The 21,317-nt window shown below is 43.0% G+C and overlaps 1 protein-coding gene across 5 annotated transcripts in view; it reads left to right on the top strand.

Annotated features, from left to right (window-relative positions):
* Window positions 1–480: 480 nt before the first annotated feature.
* arhgef2.S (Rho/Rac guanine nucleotide exchange factor 2 S homeolog) overlaps window positions 481–21,317 on the top strand; it is a 91,358-nt gene continuing 70,521 nt past the window's right edge. Inside the window, exons 1-2 of one of the 5 annotated variants that reach the window (XM_041574543.1) lie at window positions 481–746; window positions 20,549–20,653. In XM_041574543.1, coding sequence (XP_041430477.1) covers window positions 20,622–20,653 — 32 coding nt within the window. In that variant the 5' untranslated portion in view covers window positions 481–746; window positions 20,549–20,621. Of the gene's footprint in view, window positions 747–16,331; window positions 16,348–20,548; window positions 20,658–21,317 lie in introns of those variants that run through there. The other 4 variants (XM_041574542.1, XM_041574544.1, XM_041574545.1 and 1 more) reach the window with 4 other exon arrangements.

Genomic DNA, 21,317 nt, shown 5'->3' with positions numbered 1-21,317 from the left:
ATAGCCCCCTCATGAATTGCACTTTACATTCATTTATTTTAAAGGGTTACTTGTCCTTTAAATACACTTGTACTGGAGTCTTTGCAACTGGATTTACTGCATCCCGACTGTGAATTCTTTCTAATATTATTGCTACAATCCTTTATAAAGCTTAAATATATTCCATTGTGCTGCACATAATGCTACGTAGCAACCGACATACAAACAAACCGATACATGAGATGAATGAGGGCACGCAAGAGCTTACAATCAAACAGAACCAACAATAGTAAATAGTGCCCACATAATTGGGTAGATTGTATATTTCACAGGTTCCCCTGACTCTTAACTTCTTGATTCAGGGAAGAGCAAAGTTTGAATCAAGAGAGATCAGTTGACTTGTCAAGAATCCAAACTGAGGAGGAGGAAGAGGAGGAGGAGGAGGAGAGACGAGGCAGATTAGTCAATGAGAGAGGGAAGAGGGGAAGGAGGAGATCAGTTTGGCTCAGGGATTGCTGGATTCAGCCGGGAGAAAGGGAAAGTGAACAGACAGAATCACAGCTGGGAATTAAAAAGAATTCTACAAAATTTTGGAATATGGACAAGTGAGGCCGGAGAAAAGGACAATGAGTCGGGGGGGGGGGGTGAGGGCTGCTCCGAATTTGGGATTTAGTCACCAGGAAAGATCCAGGATCTGCACTCGGCAGGGTGTGTATTGAACTCTCACCGGGATTCACTGGCTGATTCTCCTACACACACTCTTACAGGTAAGGGACAGGCTGGAGGGGTGTGCAAGGGGTTAATCGTTTGGGTGCCAGCTCATTAACCCTTACACTGACTCGTCTAATTAATATCAGCTTTGCTTACACTGGGGAGGGGTCCAAATTTCTTAGATAATAACACAATGATTTCATGATTCTACTTGTAACATTATTCCTCGCTGTAGAACATGAGAGGTAGGTTATCGAAGCAACTGCTTTATTGCACTTTACTTAGGATTGTAAGCTCTTTGGGTTAGTTGCTGTGACAAGAAGTGACCGATCATGGGTCACTGGAAAAAATAGAGAGTGTCTAGACTTCGAAAAAGAGAGAGACCAAGTTGACATGGGCTGGGTTAAAGGGCAAATTCAACTCAAAATCAGCTTTTATTATATTAAATATTTGCAATTGGATTTCCATAGACTGAGTTAAAGGGCAAATTAAGCTCAAAACGTAGTTTTATTATATTAAATACACTCATACTGGAGTCATTGCAATTGGATTTCAATGGGCTGCGTTAAAGGGCAAATTAAGCTCAAAACTTAGTTTTATTATATTAAATACACTCATACTGGAGTCTTTGCAATTGGATTTCCATGGGCTGCGTTAAAGGGCAAATTAAGCTCAAAATGTAGTTTTATTATATTAAATACACTCATACTGGAGTCTTTGCAACTGGATTTCAATGGGCTGTGTTAAAGGGCAAATTAAGCTCAAAACTTAGTTTTATTATATTAAATACACTCATACTGGAGTCTTTGCAATTGGATTTCCATGGGCTGCTTTAAAGGGCAAATTAAGCTCAAAACGTAGTTTTATTATATTAAATACACTTATACTGGAGTCTTTGCAACTGGATTTCAATGGGCTGCGTTAAAGGGCAAATTAAGCTCAAAACTTAGTTTTATTATATTAAATACACTCATACTGGAGTCTTTGCAATTGGATTTCAATGGGCTGCATTAAAGGGCAAATTAAGCTCAAAACGTAGTTTTATTATATTAAATACACTTATACTGGAGTCTTTGCAACTGGATTTCAATGGGCTGCGTTAAAGGGCAAATTAAGCTCAAAACTTAGTTTTATTATATTAAATAATTTTGTTCTTGAGTCTTTGCAATTGGATTTCCATGGACTGGGTTAAAGGGCAAATTAAGCTCAAAACTAACATTACAGTATATTAAATACACTTGTACTGGAGTCTTTGCTATTGGATTTACTGCATTCTGACTGTACAGAACTTGCATTTCTTGTTATCTGATTGCTAGACTAGCTTATGCCGCTGGAAGGCCCGGATACTGAGAGGAGAATTTAATTGCTCAGTTCATGTTTGGGGAACGGCAGCTGAAATACAAATAGCAGCACAGCCATAAAGCTGGTGATCACATCAACAAAAAAACCTGGGCAGGTTACTGTAGTGACTTGTTACCCCTTTGTTACAGCTCTGCCAATAAAGCCCTGAAACTCTCCCAGTACAATAGCAGGTTTTTTTAAATCCCTCACCCGCCCCAATATCTTATCTCACATTAGTGCTCAAGTCACGCTCCTTGCTCAGCACCTCTGCCTGTGCCTGAGGAATGGCATCAACTACCTCACCAGGGGTTACACAAGCCCTATTGTCACCAGAAACCACTGATATTACTGAAAGCTGTGTCAGGTAGTCTCTTTATGTTCTCTGCACTGCTGGTTCTGACTCCAGAAGCCAGTTCATAGACAACTGATGTAGGAAGTGACCTCACAGTGACCTCATACATGGCGTAGCCTGCGGGCAGAGTTGGTGGGAGAGACGCAGTGTTACAATCCTAATGATTTCAGACTTGTTACTGCTCAGTATGTGCAGAAAATCGTATTTTGGGTGAAGTTCCCCTTTAACACCACGTAAGGATTAATCAGTATGTGGCTGTGATCTGGAGTCATGAGCCTGCCCCTTTGATACAGCCTGGGAGACTCACACTCAGACTCACACTCAGACTCAGACACACACTCAGACACACACTCAGACACACACTCAGACACACACTCAGACACACACTCACACTCAGACACACACTCACACTCAGACACTCACTCACACTCAGACACTCACTCACACTCAGACACTCACTCACACTCAGACACACACTCACACTCAGACACACACTCACACTCAGACACACACTCACACTCGGACACACACTCACACTCAGACACACACTCACACTCAGACACACACTCACACTCTCGTGTCCATTGTATGTCGGCCTCTTGTCTCTCCCTGTTCCCAGAGACACTTATTGACCCTCAGCTCATTGTTCCACTTCTTTCAGCTCAGGGAATCTTATCTCTGCTTGTTGGGAGTCATTCCCTGTATCCACCTCCCTCCCAATCTCTTCATCTGACTTTGTCAAGGGAAATATAATGCAGAGTATTGTAATGTTTCATTTAATGGAAAGGGAAAATTATGCCTTCTGGGCTCCAGTATTCTCTGGCTCTCCAATGTGTCTCAGAACAATTAACAAATTGACAATTTCCACGAACAACTGCAACAAACGGAGTCTAATTGGCTCCCGGCATCAGTTATATGTGTACCTACCCCTCATACCCACATACCTACTGTACCTACTGTACTGGGACTGTGTATCCCTCCCCTCTCCCACCTGTACACAAACTACCTACCCACATACCTACTGTACCTACTGTACTGGGACTGTGTATCCCTCCCCTCTCCCACCTGTACACAAACTACCTACCCACATACCTACTGTACCTACTGTACTGGGACTGTGTATCCCTCCCCTCTCCCACCTGTACACAAACTACCTACCCACATACCTACTGTACCTACTGTACTGGGACTGTGTATCCCTCCCCTCCCCCACCTGTACACAAACTACCTACCCACATACCTACTGTACCTACTGTACTGGGACTGTGTATCCCTCCCCTCTCCCACCTGTACACAAACTACCTACCCACATACCTACTGTACCTACTGTACTGGGACTGTGTATCCCTCCCCTCTCCCACCTGTACACAAACTACCTACCCACATACCTACTGTACCTACTGTACTGGGACTGTGTATCCCTCCCCTCTCCCACCTGTACACAAACTACCTACCCACATACCTACTGTACCTACTGTACTGGGACTGTGTATCCCTCCCCTCTCCCACCTGTACACAAACTACCTACCCACATACCTACTGTACCTACTGTACTGGGACTGTGTATCCCTCCCCTCTCCCACCTGCACACAAACTACCTACCCACATACCTACTGTACCTACTGTACTGGGACTGTGTATCCCTCCCCTCTCCCACCTGCACACAATCTACCTACCCACATACCTACTGTACCTACTGTACTGGGACTGTGTATCCCTCCCCTCTCCCACCTGCACACAAACTACCTACCCACATACCTACTGTACCTACTGTACTGGGACTGTGTATCCCTCCCCTCCCCCACCTGCACACAAACTACCTACCCACATACCTACTGTACCTACTGTACTGGGACTGTGTATCCCTCCCCTCTCCCACCTACATACCCAGGGAAAACCAATACTTCCCCAGGACTAGATAATTGTGTTTTCCCCAATAAGTCCCATATTACAGGATATTTCCACCAGCTCCACGTCAATGCGATGGAAAAGCTCTGATATATTTGTTCATGTAAATAGTGTGTTTGTTTGTCTATGGCTCACCTCCCTGTTGCAATGTCTATTCCAGGCATTTTTCTCAGGCAGTGACATATGGCACATTGGCATAGATAATGTAGCTGGTGACTACACTTTGGCACAGATAATGCCTCACAAGGAAACTTTGGGCAACTTCGGAAAAAGAAGTGATCCGAGTGTCAATTTTGATTCTAGCCAACGGGCCACACTGGGGCCCATCAAGATCCTACTTTCTGCCTGCACACCCTGCCCAATTTTATATGCCAGTCCTGTTGGGGGGCCCAGAAATCTAACCTTGCTGGGGAGCCCATGGATGCAGATTTACACCCTTGGCTGTTACTGTTACGTAATGGGACTTCAGGATCAGTGAGATGACAGGGAAAGTTTTCTTCCAGATGGAAGTCATTGAAGCAGCTTTGGATCTGGACTTTATTTTCAATCTTTTCTGAAATGCTTCCTTTTCTTTATCTCCCCCTCACAGATTCAAAATGGCACCCAGTTGCTAAGGACAGTGACCCTGGCAACCTGAAAGCTGTCTGACTTTGAGCTAGATGTTGCATATGTTCCTGCAGACTCATCTCTGTCATTCATATTCACACCTAGTTACCAGGGTCATTGATCCTAGCAACAAATGAGCATTTATCTGCACACAATACTGAAATGAATTGGAAGCTGTAGTCAAGGGTCTGAATGGCACAGGGACATCGATCGAGCGGTTCTTTTAAGTGTTAATCTTTTGTGAACTGCTCAACCTACTTGTCCCGCGGCCGAGATAGAATTCCTGATGTTTGAGGCTTTTCCCACTGATCAGCTGCTGAGCAGATAACAAGGAATTAACTGAGAAGTCACATTCTGTTGTGAAAATTCAGGTTAATAGTCGGGATCATTGGATTCAACCCTCGGATCTGCCTGTGGCTCATTTATACTCCCAATTCAGCTCTGAGCTGATCCGAAAAGCTTTGTGTTCTTTTCAGAGGAAAACCTTATGAGATTACTGCAGAAATGTGAATTACAAGTATTTTGTTTGTCCTCTAGTAAAGCACGAGGACTTTATTTTTCCCAAAATGTTGTCTCTATAGAATTGTAACCAGACATATGAATTGGAGCTGCTGTATTCCTTGCCTCATTGTTAGCCACAATAGCACGAGCCCCATCTAATGTCAATTTAAAGGAGAAGGAAAGGCTAAAAGTTAGTAAGCTTTATCAGAAAGGTCTATATAAATACACCAGTAACCCCTCAAAGTAATGCTGCTCTGAGTCCTCTGTCAAAAGAAAAAGCACATTTCTTTCCTTTTATTGTGTACTCATGGGCTTCTGTATCAGACTTCCTGTTTTCATCTTAAACCTCCAGGGCTAGGGCTTGAGCATGCTCAGTTTGCTCCTCTCTCTCCTCCTCCCCTCCCTGCTGTAATCTGAGCCCAGAGCTATAAGTGAGCAGGGAAACTCAGGCAGGAAGTGATGTCACACAAAGTTAATATGGCAGCTGCTATCCTAAACTAACAGAGTTTCTAGAGCTGTTTACTCAGGTATAGTGAAACATTCTACATTAAAAATATATAGCATTTAAGCTTGCACTATTGTGGCTAATCTATTGCCAATTAACTGCCTCAGTAGCTTTCCTTCTCCTTTATCCTGATACTGACACTAAAAAACTACTTTTTAAATTATGAATCTCCATTAAAAGTTACCTATAAGTCATGCTAGTTGAAGTTCCTAAACCTGACTGTTTTGCCAACCTGACTGTCCCAACTCAGCCTGTCAGTTAGAGTTTTTAATGATAATAGACTTCTGTTGCACAAATATGGCAGCCCCTCATAGGCGATCACAGGGTCTCAAACAGGTAATGTAAAAGCACTTGGCAAATACTTAATGGCAAAATTATAAGAAGCATGCAAAGTCAATTTTATGGTAGATGTAAAAAAAAAGGTTACATTTCTGGTGTCAGTATCTCTTTAAGGGGTGCTGCTACATTAGAGGCCAAAGAATATTTAATTTTACTTAAGCAATCAGTATGATAGCTTCTAAAAGTATGAATATATGAGTCCTAATGGTATATCCACAGAAATATGCGACTCTAGGCCAAGATGGAGAAAGTTGGCCAAGATGGAGAAAGTTGGCCAAGATGGAGACAGTAGGACAAGATGGAGACAGTAGGACAAGATGGAGACAGTAGGACAAGATGGAGAAAAGTAGGCCAAGATGGAGAAAGTAGGCCAAGATGAAGACAGTAAGACCAGATGGAGAAAAGTAGGCTAAGATGGAGAAAAGTAGGCCAAGATGGAGACAATAGGCCAAGATGGAGAAAGTAGGCCAAGATGGAGACAGTAGGCCAAGATGGAGACAGTAGGCCAAGATGGAGAAAGTAGGCCAAGATAGAGACATTGACAGAGACAGTAGAGCAGCCAAGATGATGGAAAATTGACTGAGACACTAGGTCAAGATAAGAAGAGTAGAGCAATATGATGATGCAACATGGTGCTATGGTCACCTTTATTGTGTGCCAGAACCAGCCCCACAAGGAAGCTATAACAATTTTTCTGTCACTTGACAAATAGTTTCATGAGACCAAGGTTGAGGTGGGGGTCCACCCATTATGACTAACTGTTGGATGTGGGTAAAGGTTCACTCATTAATAGTACAATAGGCTGTACATGGTTTGAGTTTGGGGAGTGTCTTGGCTGATAAGCACGGTAGAAAGAGTTTGAAACAACAAGAGAACATGGCAAGTGGTAGATCATCTTGAGTTTTCAGGAATATGGGGGAGTTGGAAGAAGTAAAGTTGGCCATAGACGCAAAGATCTGATCATATGAATCTGTTTCATATGATTTTCGGGCCGTGTGTTGAGTGTCCCGACTTTTTTCGTGCCATGGCGATCAGTCGTTCAGTTGATCAGACAGGTTAGAAAATTTCTGTCGGCTTCCGATAATATCTGTGTGTGTATTGCTGATCTGACAAGATCAGTGGGAGACTCTCATTCGCTTTTGTTGGACATAACTTTGGTACTATTTCTGTCGGGTGCAGAACATCGGCTGATCTGTTCTTTTACTACTTTATGTGATCTGAATGGTTAGTGGCAGGTCAAGAGATGGCACCGAAAGATCGTCCGATGTGAAGGTAAATCTGCACGTCTATGGCCAGCTTAAGTCCATTCAAGCAGTGGGAAGACAACAGAGTTTGAGGCAAGAGTGGAGATAAGATCCATCAGTCACTTGTACTGCTCTGGAAACAAAGAAATCTCTGATCTCTAATCTACCCACCCATCTAGTCTTCTACAGCTGAGCAGCTTACTTGATTACACCGTCATTAGGTTAAGCCATTCTCTCCTGAGGGCATTAAATGATACGGCATTGACATGTGTGTTTTTAACTACATGAACTAACCATGTTTGGGGTCACTTTTGGAAGGTAGTATTTTTGGAAGGCCACACTGGGCCGTGGACAACTGTGCTTCAACATCTCTTGTTTTGTTCAAAAAATAACTTTGGCCCATTTGCTCCATCTACATGCATGAGATGACTCCAGCTAGTGTGGCAGTGGAATGGGCCATAATTCTGCAATGTATAAAATCAAAGTTTACACCAAAAGCAGGACCCATAGGCTTGTGTTGGTCATGATCTTCTCAAGATTTCTGTTACACTTCCCATAGTCCTTCATGAAGACCCAGTGGAAAAGATCTCCTTTGGCGGCTTTCTTGATGCTTTACGTTTCTGTCTGTGGGGCTGATTGGTTGAATAGAGTACGACTTGACCACAAACTTGGACGGTCACGATGGAACAGCTAGATTGCTATGGAGTGAAGAAGGTGCTGATGGTGGTCAGTGGTTGTTCACACTTGGACTATCAAACTGTTTGTCTGGAAACAAGTTTCATGAATTTTTTGGACTGTCTAGAAAATGGCACAATGGGCAACACCTGGAAGAAGGAAGCTTTCCACTGTGGGCCTTGGACAATTGCACTTTGGCACATTTGCTCCATCTACATGCATGAGATGACTTCAGCTAGTGCGGCAGTGGAATGGGCCATAATTGTTCGGTATATGAAATCAACGTTTACTCCAAAAGCACGACCCATAGCTTATGTTGGTCATGATCTTCTCAAGATTTATGTGGTTTTCTGTTACACTTTCTATAGTCCTTCATGAAGACCCAGTGGTAAAGATCTCCTTTGGTGACTTTCTTGATGTTTCTGCCTTTGTGGCCGATTGGTTGAATAGCGTATGACTTGACCACAAACTTGGAAGGTCAGTATGGAACAGCTAGATTGCAATGTGCTATGGAGTGAAGGTGCTGATGGTGGTCATTGGTTGCTCACACTTGGACTATCTAACTGTTTTCCTGGAAATGAGTTTCATTTAGTTGTTGTACTGTCTAGAGAATGACACAACGGGCAACATCTGGAAGAAGGAAGCTGTCCAGAATCAGGTAGTGAGTTCACTTGCTCATGGACACCAGTGGGTAGTATGATGCTGATGAAGATGATTGCAGCCAGGAAGGAGCCTTCTGGATAGTCACTAGAATTAGCTCTGATGTTCTTCTGCTTAGGAAAGAATTGAGAAAGACTTGAGAAAGCAGAAGAACATCAGCCTCTTTCTTTCTCCTGACAACTTCCTTGACTACTTGCTGGTCAGACTGGTGGGAAAATGACCAGCAGGTGGCGCTGTTGTAACACAATTCATTCATAGTAACAGTACATGTATCCCTTAATATCTTGGAATTAAAACAAAATAAATAAAGAATGTACATGACAAAAGTGCTTAGAATAGCCCCCTCATCAATTTTACATTCTCTTATTTTAAAGGTCTACTTATCCTTTAAAGTGTCTTTGATACTTAATGGAATCTGAGTGTCCGGCCCCTGGGCTGAATGGATTAATACGATACAAAAAGGCCATACACTGTATTGAAACCTTTTTCTTGCTCCCTTTTTATGTGTGTGTGTGTGCTTGTGTGTGTGTATTTGCACCCGCTGCCAGAGAACCGGATTTTCAACAACACATAATAAATCTATTAATCTCCCCGTAGCTATGAAAAAACTGCACCCGCCCGTCTTACAGCAAAGTCACCAGCGAATGCAGATTGTAATTAATACCTCGAAGTCTCTTTCTCTGTCCAAATAAAAATAACGATTCATTCAACTGAAACTTCATGGGCTGCCACACAATGTATAAAATAAGATGTCACCTTAGTAAATCTGCAGATTTAGGAACTTTAACGATTCAATTTCAGGTTCCGTGTGAGTCTGTAATCTTGCTTTAAGGCAGGGCCTTTCATTATTTCCATGGATACAGGGAAATCAGTCCTTATCTGCGGCTGTAAGTTGTCAGTTGTATCACAGAGACCTGAGCAGTTGGGATGTCTAATGTTGCATCACATGTCCTCATATATATTGTGCTTAGTACAGGGAATACCTATACTGCCATAGTTTTATGGGATTTCTCTGTAACTTAGGGACTGTTCCTGCTGAATTGTGCTTAGTACAGAGGAATACCTATGTACCATAGTTTTATGGGATCTCTCTGTACAGACTATGAGCAAACTTAGGGACTGTTCCTCTGAATTGTGCTTAGTACAGGGAATACCTATGCTGCCATAGTTTTATGGGATCTCTCTGTACAGACTATGAGCAAACTTAGGGACTGTTCCTGCTGAATTGTGCTTAGTACAGGGAATACCTATACTGCCATAGTTTTATGGGATTTCTCTGTAACTTAGGGACTGTTCCTGCTGAATTGTGCTTAGTACAGAGGAATACCTATGTACCATAGTTTTATGGGATCTCTCTGTACAGACTATGAGCAAACTTAGGGACTGTTCCTCTGAATTGTGCTTAGTACAGGGAATACCTATGCTGCCATAGTTTTATGGGATCTCTCTGTACAGACTATGAGCAAACTTAGGGACTGTTCCTGCTGAATTGTGCTTAGTACAGGGAATACCTATGCTGCCATAGTTTTATGGGATCTCTCTGTACAGACTATGAGCAAACTTAGGGGACTGTTCCTGCTGAATTGTGCTTAGTACAGGGAATACCTATGTGCCATAGTTTTATGGGATCTCTCTGTACAGACTATGAGCAAACTTAGGGACTGTTCCTGCTGAATTGTGCTTAGTACAGGGGAATACCTATGCTGCCATAGTTTTATGGGATCTCTCTGTGCAGACTATGAGCAAACTTAGGGACTGTTCCTGCTGAATTGTGCTTAGTACAGGGAATACCTATGCTGCCATAGTTTTATGGGATCTCTCTGTACAGACTATGAGCAAACTTAGGGGCTGTTCCTGCTGAATTGTGCTTAGTACAGGGGAATACCTATGCTGCCATAGTTTTATGGGATCTCTCTGTGCAGACTATGAGCAAACTTAGGGACTGTTCCTGCTGAATTGTGCTTAGTACAGGGAATACCTATGTACCATAGTTTTATGGGATCTCTCTGTACAGACTATGAGCAAACTTAGGGACTGTTCCTGCTGAATTGTGCTTAGTACAGGGAATAACTATGCTGCCATTTTTTATTGGATCTCTCTGTACAGACTATGAGCAAACTTAGGGACCGTTCCTGCTGAATTGTGCTTAGTACAGGGAATACCTATGCTGCCATAGTTTTACGGTCTTTGTACAGGCTAAGAGTAAAGCTATGGGAGAGACCATATTGGGTGTATAATAATAGTTTAGGCAAGAGTGTAACATAGGAGATAGTGTCTGGGCTTTGTCCTGTGCCAATTTCATTGGGCGTTCCAGTAAGCGGGTGCACATTTCCCAAACATGATATCATCAATGAAGGAGACACAAACGGGGGCACCTTGTTATTCTCTTTGTTTCCCTCTTTGATATGTGACATAAGAAGGCTGGAGACATTTCGTGTCACACCCTCGTCGCTATTGTTTTATTGTTTCATGGAGAAACCACAGAATCCCAGTGACACTTTTACATGGAAGGGGAGGAGCGAAGACCTTGTGGTTGGGAGCACAGAACGCGGAACCTTCATGTTGCATCTCAATGACATTGACTGCTGAATGGTGTTATGGGAATGTATCATCCAGTGGACTCTTTATGGTTCGGGAAGAGGAATGTCCAACCTCTTCCCGAATCTGCTGTTCCCAGACCCCCTTTCTGGGAAGCCGAGGATGAGTAGAGTAAACAGGGTTTTATTAGCAGGTTCATGCAGCCATTACACTTCAACAGTAGCTTCAACTCTAATACTTTTATGCAGTATAGAAAGTACTATGTACACAGTATGACTATTGTGCACAGTGACACCTACAGGCCATTTGTATAAACACCACACACCTGTGCCTAAATACTAAGAAGAAGAATATCTTATTGGGTCCTTCAAAAGTGAATGAAGTGGTCAACTCCTTCTTCTGCTCTTCAGCAAAACACATAGGAGCTCATTTGTGATCAATGGACATGGCCCTAGGCATGATATGGGTGCCCATAGGCTCAAGGAAGTTGGACTGTAAGCTCTGTGGGACAGGAGTTTGAGTAACCAGTGTACAGCGCCATGTATAACCATTATCAATTTAAAATAGAGGAGAATGAGGAATCACTAGTTGCCATGCCATCCTCTTTATTAGGGGGGGATCTTCCTTTATGACCTAAAGAACGGTCATGTTTCCGAATGCATTTAAAGGGCACTCTCCAGGGGTCTTGTTGCTAGGCATCTGCACCCCCCATCTCCAGGTGTTGAACAAGAAATAAAACTCAAAATGGGCCAGGTACCCAGGTAACAGCGACCCATAAACCTCCGGCCAATATCCTCACTCATATAATTCCCAAACAAATGAGCTTTATGGTGCAGTGATTGTGCAGGTCGAGAGTTAATGGATCTGGGAAGGGCTTGATCAAAGGTTTGGGGCTTAACGGTCCGTAGCTTCTCTGCTTTCCCTTTATGTGGGGTTAGACCTGAGAACTGAGCAATGAGGGGACTTTCCCATGGATTTTACTGACTAGCAGAGTAATGTGGGTAATGGAAACCCTCCCATAAAGATCATAGAACTAGTGGGATTTACAGCCTAGTGGTATAATTGGACACTCTGTGCCAAGGAGCTTACGATCTAATGTTATATTGGAATGTCAAAGTCAAGAAGCCACAGTCTAGTGGTATAATGAGAAACCCTGTGTCAAGAAGCTTGCAATCTATTGATGACATAAGAGATCGTGTCCCAAGGAGATTGCAATCTATTGGAGACACTGCTTCACAAAGTTGACTGTCTAGTAGAATATTGGGTGACCCTAACCCCAGGAGCTTACAGTATTAGTACCCTATACAAAAGAGCTAACCCCCATATGGAAAGAAAGACACACATTTTGCCCAGGTGTAGTAATAAGACATCGACCAATAGTATGTTTGCTTTCCAACAGGTAACTAGTAAATGCTACATGATGCATGGTTACTAGAGGTGACTAGTCCTGTGGCTAACGGAAATATGAATAGGAGAGGCCTGAATAGAAAGAGGAGTAATAAATAGTAGCAATAACAATACATTTGTAGCCTTACAGAGCATTTGATTATAGATGGGGTCAATGACCCCTTTTGAAAGCTGGAAAAAATCAGAAAAAACTGCAAATAATTCAAAAACTATAAAAAAAATAAACAATGAAGACCACATGAAAAGTTGTTTAGAATTGGCCATTCTATAACATACTACAAGTTGACTTAAAGGTGAACCATCCCTTTAATGATTAATGGCTTAATGAGAAACCCCCTACCATCAGAAATGGAGCCTTCTCAGATATTGGTAATTAATAGATGAGGGGAGACCAAAACGTATTGTAGGGGATGTATTTAAAGTGACGTGCTCATTGGCCAATGATATCATAGTGTCAGTGTCACTTTAAGCCAGGGAAACAGTACTGAGGTTGTTTTAAGATATTTTCTGGAAAAAAAGGCTTTCTTTAGGGAAAATAGATGTATATGGAAAAGTCAAAATAGGGGATGTAGCATTCATTCTGGCAAATAGGTGAAACATCCACCCCACCCCCATCGCTCTGCTTGTGCAGATAGGAAAGATAGGTTAAAGAGCCGGGAAGAATGGAAGCCGACCCAGGACTGATTGTGCCACTTTGTTATACACAAGCGCCAATTGCTCTGTGTGTGTTTATGGGGGGGGTTACATTATGGTCCCTGTTATCAGTCACCACTAGTAACTGACTCCACAACACCCTCCGAAAGGACTGTAAGTGGCCTCAGCCCAAAAATCCCTGTGCCCATAAACCCAGATGCTCTTATTCATGCCGGTCCCTCTCCTTCTGAAATGCGCCACTGCTGAAATGCGCCACTACTGAAATGCGCCACTGATGAAATGCGCCACTGATGAAATGCGCCACTGCTGAAATGCGCCACTGATGAAATGCGCCACTGATGAAATGCGCCACTGATGAAATGCGCCACTGATGAAATGCGCCACTGATGAAATGCACCACTGATGAAATGCGCAACTGCTGAAATGTACAGTGGATACTAGGTTTGGTGGTGGTATGTATAGTGGATACTAGGATTAGTAGTGGTATGTACAATAGGTACATACAGGGACTAGTAGTGGTATGTACAGTAGGTATATAATAGGATTAGTAGTGTTATGTGCAGTAGGTATATACTAGGATTAGTAGTGGTATGTACAGTGGATACTAGGATTAGTAGTGGTATGTACAGTAGGTATATATTAGGATTAGTAGTGGTATGTATAGTGGATACTAGGATTAGTAGTGGTATGTACAGTGGATACTAGGATAAGTATTGGAATGTACAGTGGATACTAGGATTAGTAGTGGTATGTACAGTAGATATATACAGGGATTAGTGTGTTGGTACACATTATATACACAGGGATTAGATTGATGTGCAGGGTAGGAATACAGGAGTAGAGTTACACATTAGGTATGTGTGTGAATGAACCAGCAGTAGTAGTTACACAGTGTGTAGACTTGGTGGCACACAGATGTATATGGTGATAGTGCAGAGGGCACAGAAGGGCTGGTTAGTCTGTGCCAGACAGTGGGCACTTTACATTCCAGGCAGAGAGCTCTCAGGGCAGACAAGAGATTACACAGAGACTTTTACTCCTGTACAAATAACCCTATAGTTGCTCTGAGTAGAGACTGTGAGTCTGGGCCCCTTACACTACAGGATCATAGCGGGGGCTGCAGTTCAAAGAGCAGTCGATATGGGTACCAAGTGCCCTGTTATATAATACCAGTATGAGATCCAATACCCGGAAACCCGTTATCCAGAAAGCTCCAAGGTACAGAAAGGCCAACTCCCATAGACTTCATTATAATAAAATAATATAAATGTTTAAAACTGATTAGAAACATTTCTCACATCTTTCCTAAGCAGAAGAACATCAGCCTCTTTCTTTCTCCTGACAACTTCCTTGACTACTTGCTGGTCAGACTGGTGGGAAACTGACCAGCAGGTGGCGCTGTTGTAACAAAATTCATTCATATTAACAGTACATGTATCCCTTAATATCTTGGAATAAAAACAAAATAAATTATGAATGTAAATGACAAAGGTGCTTGGAATAGCCCCCTCATCAATTTTACATTCACTTATTTTTAAGGTTTACTTATCCTTTAAAATAAGACGCTTTTTTTGGCAGAGAGCCCAGAACACTGAGCAGCTGCACTGAGATACATTTGTAACAATTACAGATAAGCAAAGAAACTGGGGGGAAACTGTGACCCACCGCTTGAAGGACAATTTCAGCATCATTAGCAAAACTGTTATAACACATAAATCATGACCCTAAGGGCAAGGCCAGACGTGGCGTATATGCGGCGTTTTATTTTTGCGTTTTTAAAAAAGAACAGCCAGGCATAAATACGCCACTGAAACCACATGTGACCGTCAACATGCGTTTTTCAGCTGTAGGATTCTTTTCCCAACATGCACTTCTCATTGTTCTCACTGAGAATTTGGACGCCATATTTAAAATACGCTGCGTATTAAGGCAAAGTGCAGTTTCAAACGTGCAGATCCCATAGAGTCTATTGATTTGGTTGTTTCTTGACGTATTGGCGTTTCTGCTAAAATACTGGCGTCCCGTGGCGGATTTCAGCTTGCCAGCGCCCTGTGTGAATTGCCATAGTGCGTTTTCCATTCGTTTCAGTGGTAGTGCAGTTTATGCGTATTTACGCCTGGCTGTTCTTTTTTAAAAACGCAATGTAAAAACGCAGCAAAAACGCCACGTCTGGCCTTGCCCTAAAACTCTGTGTTTTGTCCCTCTCCACAATTTTCGAATGTTGTGAGTGATGTTATCCATGTTGCTTTCCAGAGTTACATTTATAGGGTTAAGGTGGCCATAGACGCAAAGATCCGACATCGCCAAACGAGCGCTCTTTCCCCGATATGCCATTAACGAGCGTGGCTACATCGGGGGTAATCTGAACGTTTGGGCATATGGCCGAACGATCCGATTACGATGCGCAATGGGCTTCGGACGAAAGAAGTCGGCACTCTCCGCACGCGATCCGAAAATCATACGAATCCTCGTTTTGTACGATAGGATCTGTGCGTCTATGGGCAGCTTTACACAATGATTTCCTACTACTTCCTCCCAATAAACTTCTATTCTGGATATAATTCATCCTGACCTTTGTTTTATCCCTGTGTAGTCATCCATTATTTTACTTTCTTTATCAGTCTTCAATGCTTGTATGTAATTAATAATAAACTAAATAGGAGTTTGTATATAATACCCCACATCACTAGAGAATGACCCCCGGACCCTTTAAATCTCCAGTCCATTTAAATAGGATACGTTTACAGGAGGACTTCCTGCTTGTCACAGATTGGCTCAGCTCAGCTCTTCCATGGTATTGGCAACCAACCAGACAGGGAGTGGGATCCTGGAGGCGGGGCTTTTAGGTGTATTGTCCCAGGTGTGCAGCAGAGGAAGGTAAGGGATCTTATTGCTGAAGGTGAGAAGGAGAACAACCGCCTATGAGTGTAAGTTGTACATGTTGTGGGTCTCTAGTATGGATCTGTGCAGGGACATTGTGTTACATTTGTATGATAAATTGCAGCTATAGATTGTGGGCAGTTTCATCATTCAGAGCTGTGTGTCTTTTCAGCCTCGAAAATGTTAAAGCAAATGTATTCCCAAAAATAAACTTTTGCCTTATGAAATGTAATTGTCCAACATACGCTCATGTGAATCTTTCAGTGTTTTTTGTACAGTCCGATGTAAAAGTTTGGGAACCCCTCTCAGCCTGCAAAAATAATTGACTCTTTTCATTTCTCATGGAACCTCTGAGTACTGGGGTGTTTTCTGAACAAAGATTTTTAGTGAAGCAGTATTCAGTTGTATGGAATTAAATCTAATGTGAAAAACTGGCTGTGCAAAAATTTGGGTACCCTTATAATTTGAATGCATGTAACTGCTCAATACTGATTACTGACAACACCAAATTGGTTGGATTAGCTCGTTAAGCCTTGAACTTCATAGGCAGGTGGGTCCAATCATGAGAAAAGGTATTTAAGGAGACCAATTGCAAGTTGTGCTTCTGTTTGACTCTCCTCTGAAGAGTGACAGCATGGGATCCTCAAAGCAACTCTCAAAAAAGATCTGAAAACAAAGATTGTTCAGTATCAGGGTTTAGGGGAAGGCTACAAAAAGCATCTCAGAGGTTTATTAAACTGTCAGTTCCAACTGTAAGGAATGGAATGAGGAAATGGAAGGCCACAGGCACAGTTGCTGTAAAACCCAGGTCTGACAGGCCAAGAAAAATCCAGGAGCGACATATGCGGAGGATTGTGAGAATGTTACAGACAAGCCAAAGATCATCTCCAAAGACCTGCAAGAAGATCTTGCTGCAGATGCAGGTGTATCTGTACATCGTTCTACAATTCAGCACAATTTGCACAAAGAACATGTGTATGGCAGGGGGATGAGAAGCCCTTTCTGCACTCACACAAACACACTCGCTTGTTCTATGGAAAAGATCATTTACACAAGACACAGGCATTTTGGAACAAAGAGCTTTGGACTGATGAGACAAAAATGGAGTTATTTGCTCATAACAAAAAGCGCTTTGCATGGCGGGAGAAGAACACGACATTCCAAGAAAAACACCTGCTACCGACAGGTCCCATCATGCTGTGGGGCTGTGTGACTAGTTCAGGGGCTGTGTGACTAGTTCAGGGGCTGTGTGACTAGTTCAGGGGCTGTGTGGCTAGTTATGGGGCTGTGTGGCTAGTTCAGGGGCTGTGTGGCTATTTCAGGGGCTGTATGGCTAGTTCAGGGGCTGTGTGGCTAGTTCAGGGGCTGTGTGGCTATTTCAGGGGCTGTGTGGCTATTTCAGGGGCTGTGTGGCTATTTCAGGGACTGTGTGGCTAGTTCAGGGACTGTGTGGCTAGTTCAGGGACTGTGTGGCTAGTTCAGGGGCTGTGTGGCTAGTTCAGGGGCTGTGTGGCTAGTTCAGGGGCTGTGTGGCTAGTTCAGGGACTACTGGGGCCCTTGTTAAAGTCCAGGGTGGGATGAATTCAACCCAATATCAACAAATCCTTCAGGATAATGTTCAAGCATCAGTCACAAAGTTGAAGTTCCGCTGCAGGGGTCGGATATTCCAACAAGACAATGACCCTAAACTCACTTGGAAATCTACAAAGACATTTATGCAGAGGGACAAGTACAATATTCTGGAGTCCCCCGACTTGAATATCATGGAAATCTATGGGATGAGTTGAAGCAGACTGTCCATGCTCGGCAGCCATCACATTTAACTGAACTGGAGAGATTTTGTATGGACCAATCGTCACAAATAGCCACATCCACAATCCAGACACTCATCAAAGGCTATAGGAGGCGTCTAGAGGCTGTTACATTTGTAACTAAGTAATGATGTAATATCGCTGTTGGGGTGCCCAAATTTATGCACCTGTCTAATTTAGTTATGATGCATATTTTCTGTTAATCCAATAAACTTGATGTCACTGCTGAAATACTACTGTTCCCATAAGGCAAGTTATATATTAAATGGAAGTTGCTACTTTGAAAGCTCAGCCAATGATAAACAAAACTCCAAAGAATTAAGAGGGGTTCCCAAACTTTTTAAAAAAGAAAAAAAACAAAAGCAATCTGTAGGACATATTTATGGGCTCCCTGTGTCCTGGTGCTTTCATTTAATTACATACAGGCACAAAACAGACCATAGTGTGTGGACTTTAGATTGTAAGCTCCATTGGGATGTGTAATCTCTGCGCTGTGTGACTCTATATAAATACAGCGCTGCACAATATGTTGGCGCTCTAAAAATACATACTAATAATGTTAATAATAATAAATATAATATTACTAGTTTTTTCCAGCTCTTCCATCCCCCCCTCAGTCCCACAAACCTCTGGGTTAATAATCACCTGCCGACCGGTCTTTTTCTGGGCAGGTTAATTATCAGTGCCTGGAGCCTTCAGTGAGTGACTGGTCCTTTATTCTCCAGTAATCACTTACTGTCAGGCTTCACTAGTGATAGTTTCTCCCTGACGTCACACATCTTATTGGGTTACTGGGATTAGACTGGAAATCGGTGTCACAAACCAGTCCAGAGCTGGGGATGTGCCTCACCCACGGATATATTAAACCAGTCCCTCTATCAAACTTACCATTTAATTATCTGCCCCTGGGTAATGCCCCTGCTGAGTTGGACTCACTGGAGTGTCGTTACTGAGAAGCACCAGCACGGACTCTTCATCATTCACATCCCTGTCCAGTGGAGCTTACAATCCAGTGTTCCTATTGGCTACAACTGGGAGGGGGATATAATAATGCAGCTCCAGGTATGTGTTTGTCCCATGGGAGGAAGTCATAGCACCTGGAGCAAACAAAAATATAAACCTCATTCATTGTGCTGGGGGTATTCAACCACAGTACCCCAATGCTAATTATATACAAAAGTTTTAAATAAAATTGGCCATTCCAGAACGGTGATCCCCAACAGTAGCTTGCCAATCCCTTGCATTTTGCTTCCAGTGACACACGCTAAGATTAGTTGAGATTAGCGACAAATCTCCTCTTTTTCGGGCGACTAATCTCCCCAAACTGCCTTCCCGCTGGCTAGAACGCTTCATTTTCCAAAGTCGTCTCATGAGGAATCTTCAGACAACTTCGGAAAATGAAGTGCTCCGAGTGCCATCCTGACGGCAATTGGTGAAGGCAGTTTTGGTAGATCAGTTGCCCGAAGAAGGGGGCGACTAATCTCCCCAAATCTTACCGTATGTCACTGCTCTAAAGCAGGTGCTTATTTTTTAATTTTAGGGGCTTCCAAATAGCCAATGACTGCCCTTATTTGGCACCCCAACTCTTTTTACATTTGAATGTGGCTCATGGGTTAAAAAGGTTGGGGACCCCCATTGTTGAACTTATAGCTGGACATATGCTTTAGCAGCAATATGCTGGGTCAAATTGGGTTGGACGACCCTCTTGGAAAAGGACTTCATCAATGCCCCAATGTGGTCATGGTCCGACAGGATCTCCAAACCTCTATGATTCTGAGATATTGTGGATATTGGTTGGAAAGGTGCCGAGTTGGCAGCTTTTATTGGTCCTTGAATGGCCACCGTTAAAATAATAGGATATATATCATTATATTATGTGTATCCAGTTGGTAGTGGTTATTGCTTTGGTAAAAACTGTTACCGTATCAGCTAACACTAATTATATCAATATAAAGCCAAAAAAATTGAAAATAGTGTCTGTAGAGATGTAAAATAAAAAAACAAATACAAAAGTTTTGTAGAAGCGATACCTATATTGGCTATTTGGCTAATAATAAAAATGCATTGCAAGCTTTCAGAGCATAAAGTCAATATAACTGGTATATTTACCCTTAATCTTTGTTCTGGTATCAGGACCCCCGCTTCCATCCAGAGCATACGATCAATAAATCCAAAATGTGGGTAATGATACCATGAGGCGCAGAGGTACTTTTTCGTCAGATATATTGTCTGCCAAAGGGGACTTGGTCCTCCGGAAGCTCAAATGTATTTTTATTTTTAGCCAATATGGGTATCGCTTCGATTATACTTTTGTTTTTGTTTGTTTTGTGGAGATGTTTATGAGGGTGAGAGAAAGGGACTTATAAACCTTTGCCATCAGATGTACAGCAGTGAGCTCATTACTAGATTATATTGACTCTTCCTTTTCTGTCTGCAGGAAAGGGAATGAGACAAATGTAACATCTCGTTTGGACTGAACTCAAAGCAACGGAGTGTTTACCTTTTGGACAATGCAGATCCTAATCTTATATCCTGTTGGGAGGTAGGTGAGTATCCCCAGATTAGTCATAGTTTAGTCTTTCCTTTATGCATATAGAACTCCCCCCAACCCCAGTGTTCTTTTCAGGTGTACAAAGCTCCCTAAGGTCTCTCCTTTATTGGCACAGAGCCCCCCAACCCTCACAGGTCTCTCCTTCATGGGCACAGAGCTCCCCAACCCTCACAGGTCTCTCCTTCATGGGCACAGAGCTCCCCAACCCTCACAGGTCTCTCCTTCATGGGCACAGAGTTCCCCAACCCTCACAGGTCTCTCCTTCATGGGCACAGAGCTCCTCTATCCTCACAGGTCTCTCCTTCATGGGCACAGATCTCCCCAACCCTCACAGGTCTCTCCTTCATGGGCACAGAACTCCTCAACCCTCACAGGTCTCTCCTTCATGGGCACAGAGCTCCCCAGCCCTCACAGGTCTCTCCTTCATGGGCACAGAGTTCCTCAACCCTCACAGGTCTATCCTTCATGGGCACAGAGTTCCCCAACCCTCACAGGTCTCTCCTTCATGGGCACAGAGCTCTCCAGGGCTCATGGGGCTCTCCTTCATGGACACATCATCCCCAACCCTTACAGGTCTCTCCTTCATGGGCACAGATCTCCCCAACCCTCACAGGTCTCTCCTTCATGGGCACAGATCTCCCCAACCCTCACAGGT

This window comes from Xenopus laevis, chromosome 8S (genome assembly GCF_017654675.1).
Source record: "Xenopus laevis strain J_2021 chromosome 8S, Xenopus_laevis_v10.1, whole genome shotgun sequence".
Classification (NCBI taxonomy): Eukaryota; Metazoa; Chordata; class Amphibia; order Anura; family Pipidae; genus Xenopus; species Xenopus laevis.
Note: the sequence above shows the minus strand (reverse complement) of the source record. Positions and strands in the feature narration are given on the sequence as shown.